The sequence below is a fragment of the Eurytemora carolleeae genome, unplaced genomic scaffold (assembly GCF_000591075.1).
Source record: "Eurytemora carolleeae unplaced genomic scaffold, Eaff_2.0 scaffold4278, whole genome shotgun sequence".
Classification (NCBI taxonomy): Eukaryota; Metazoa; Arthropoda; class Copepoda; order Calanoida; family Temoridae; genus Eurytemora; species Eurytemora carolleeae.
This window is the reverse complement of record NW_019400161.1, coordinates 1-593: the sequence shown is the minus strand read 5'-3', so window position 1 is coordinate 593 and position 593 is coordinate 1. Positions and strand designations below refer to the sequence as shown.

The window sequence follows — 593 nt, the reverse complement described above, 5'->3', positions numbered from 1 at the left end:
TTGATGGGAGGGGGGGCAATTTGCTAATTAGACCAAAAAATTATTCAAATGTGGGAGAACTGGGGGGAAGGGGGGGGGTAATGAAGATGCCTAATAACCGTTTTATTTTAATTTAAATATATTTTCAAGATTGAGCCCACGTCATCCTTCAATACCAGGTCTGTCCGTTAATCCTTGTATTGACTGAAAGATAAAACAAACTCGGAGAGAAATTTAAAAAGTTAGAAAACATTCTTTAAATTCCAATAATACCGATCTGTTGAAACATTAAAATCGGTTTACCCCTGATCTGAGTTCTTGAGCCGAGGAGTCGTGAGTGAGATAAGGATCGAAACTTTTTTGATCGTTTCCGTCCTTCTCTGTCTCCAGGTTTGGAATCTGTCAGGTTGGTTCTGCTCCGGGTACCCGGTGCATCAGGGGATATCCTGACACATGATCCAGGTTTATCCGTGCTCTGATGAACAGATATATCAATGTTGTCCTGCCTTTCCTTGCATTCATCTCCAGTTTCAGGTTTCATCCAACTCCATTGATTATCTCTCCTTGTCCAGCAACTATGGTTCCCAACCCGTTCTTCTGCCACGTTTTTACTC

The 593-nt window shown here is 41.7% G+C and overlaps 1 protein-coding gene across 1 annotated transcript; it reads right to left on the bottom strand.

Moving 5' to 3' along the window:
• Window positions 1–282: 282 nt before the first annotated feature.
• On the bottom strand, window positions 283–587 carry LOC111717773 (uncharacterized; the record flags this gene model as incomplete). The annotated part of the gene is given in 1 exon segment (XM_023493229.1): window positions 283–587. A coding segment is annotated over 1 exon segment (238 nt), but the record flags the coding sequence as incomplete, so codon positions are not given.
• Window positions 588–593: the final 6 nt, after the last annotated feature.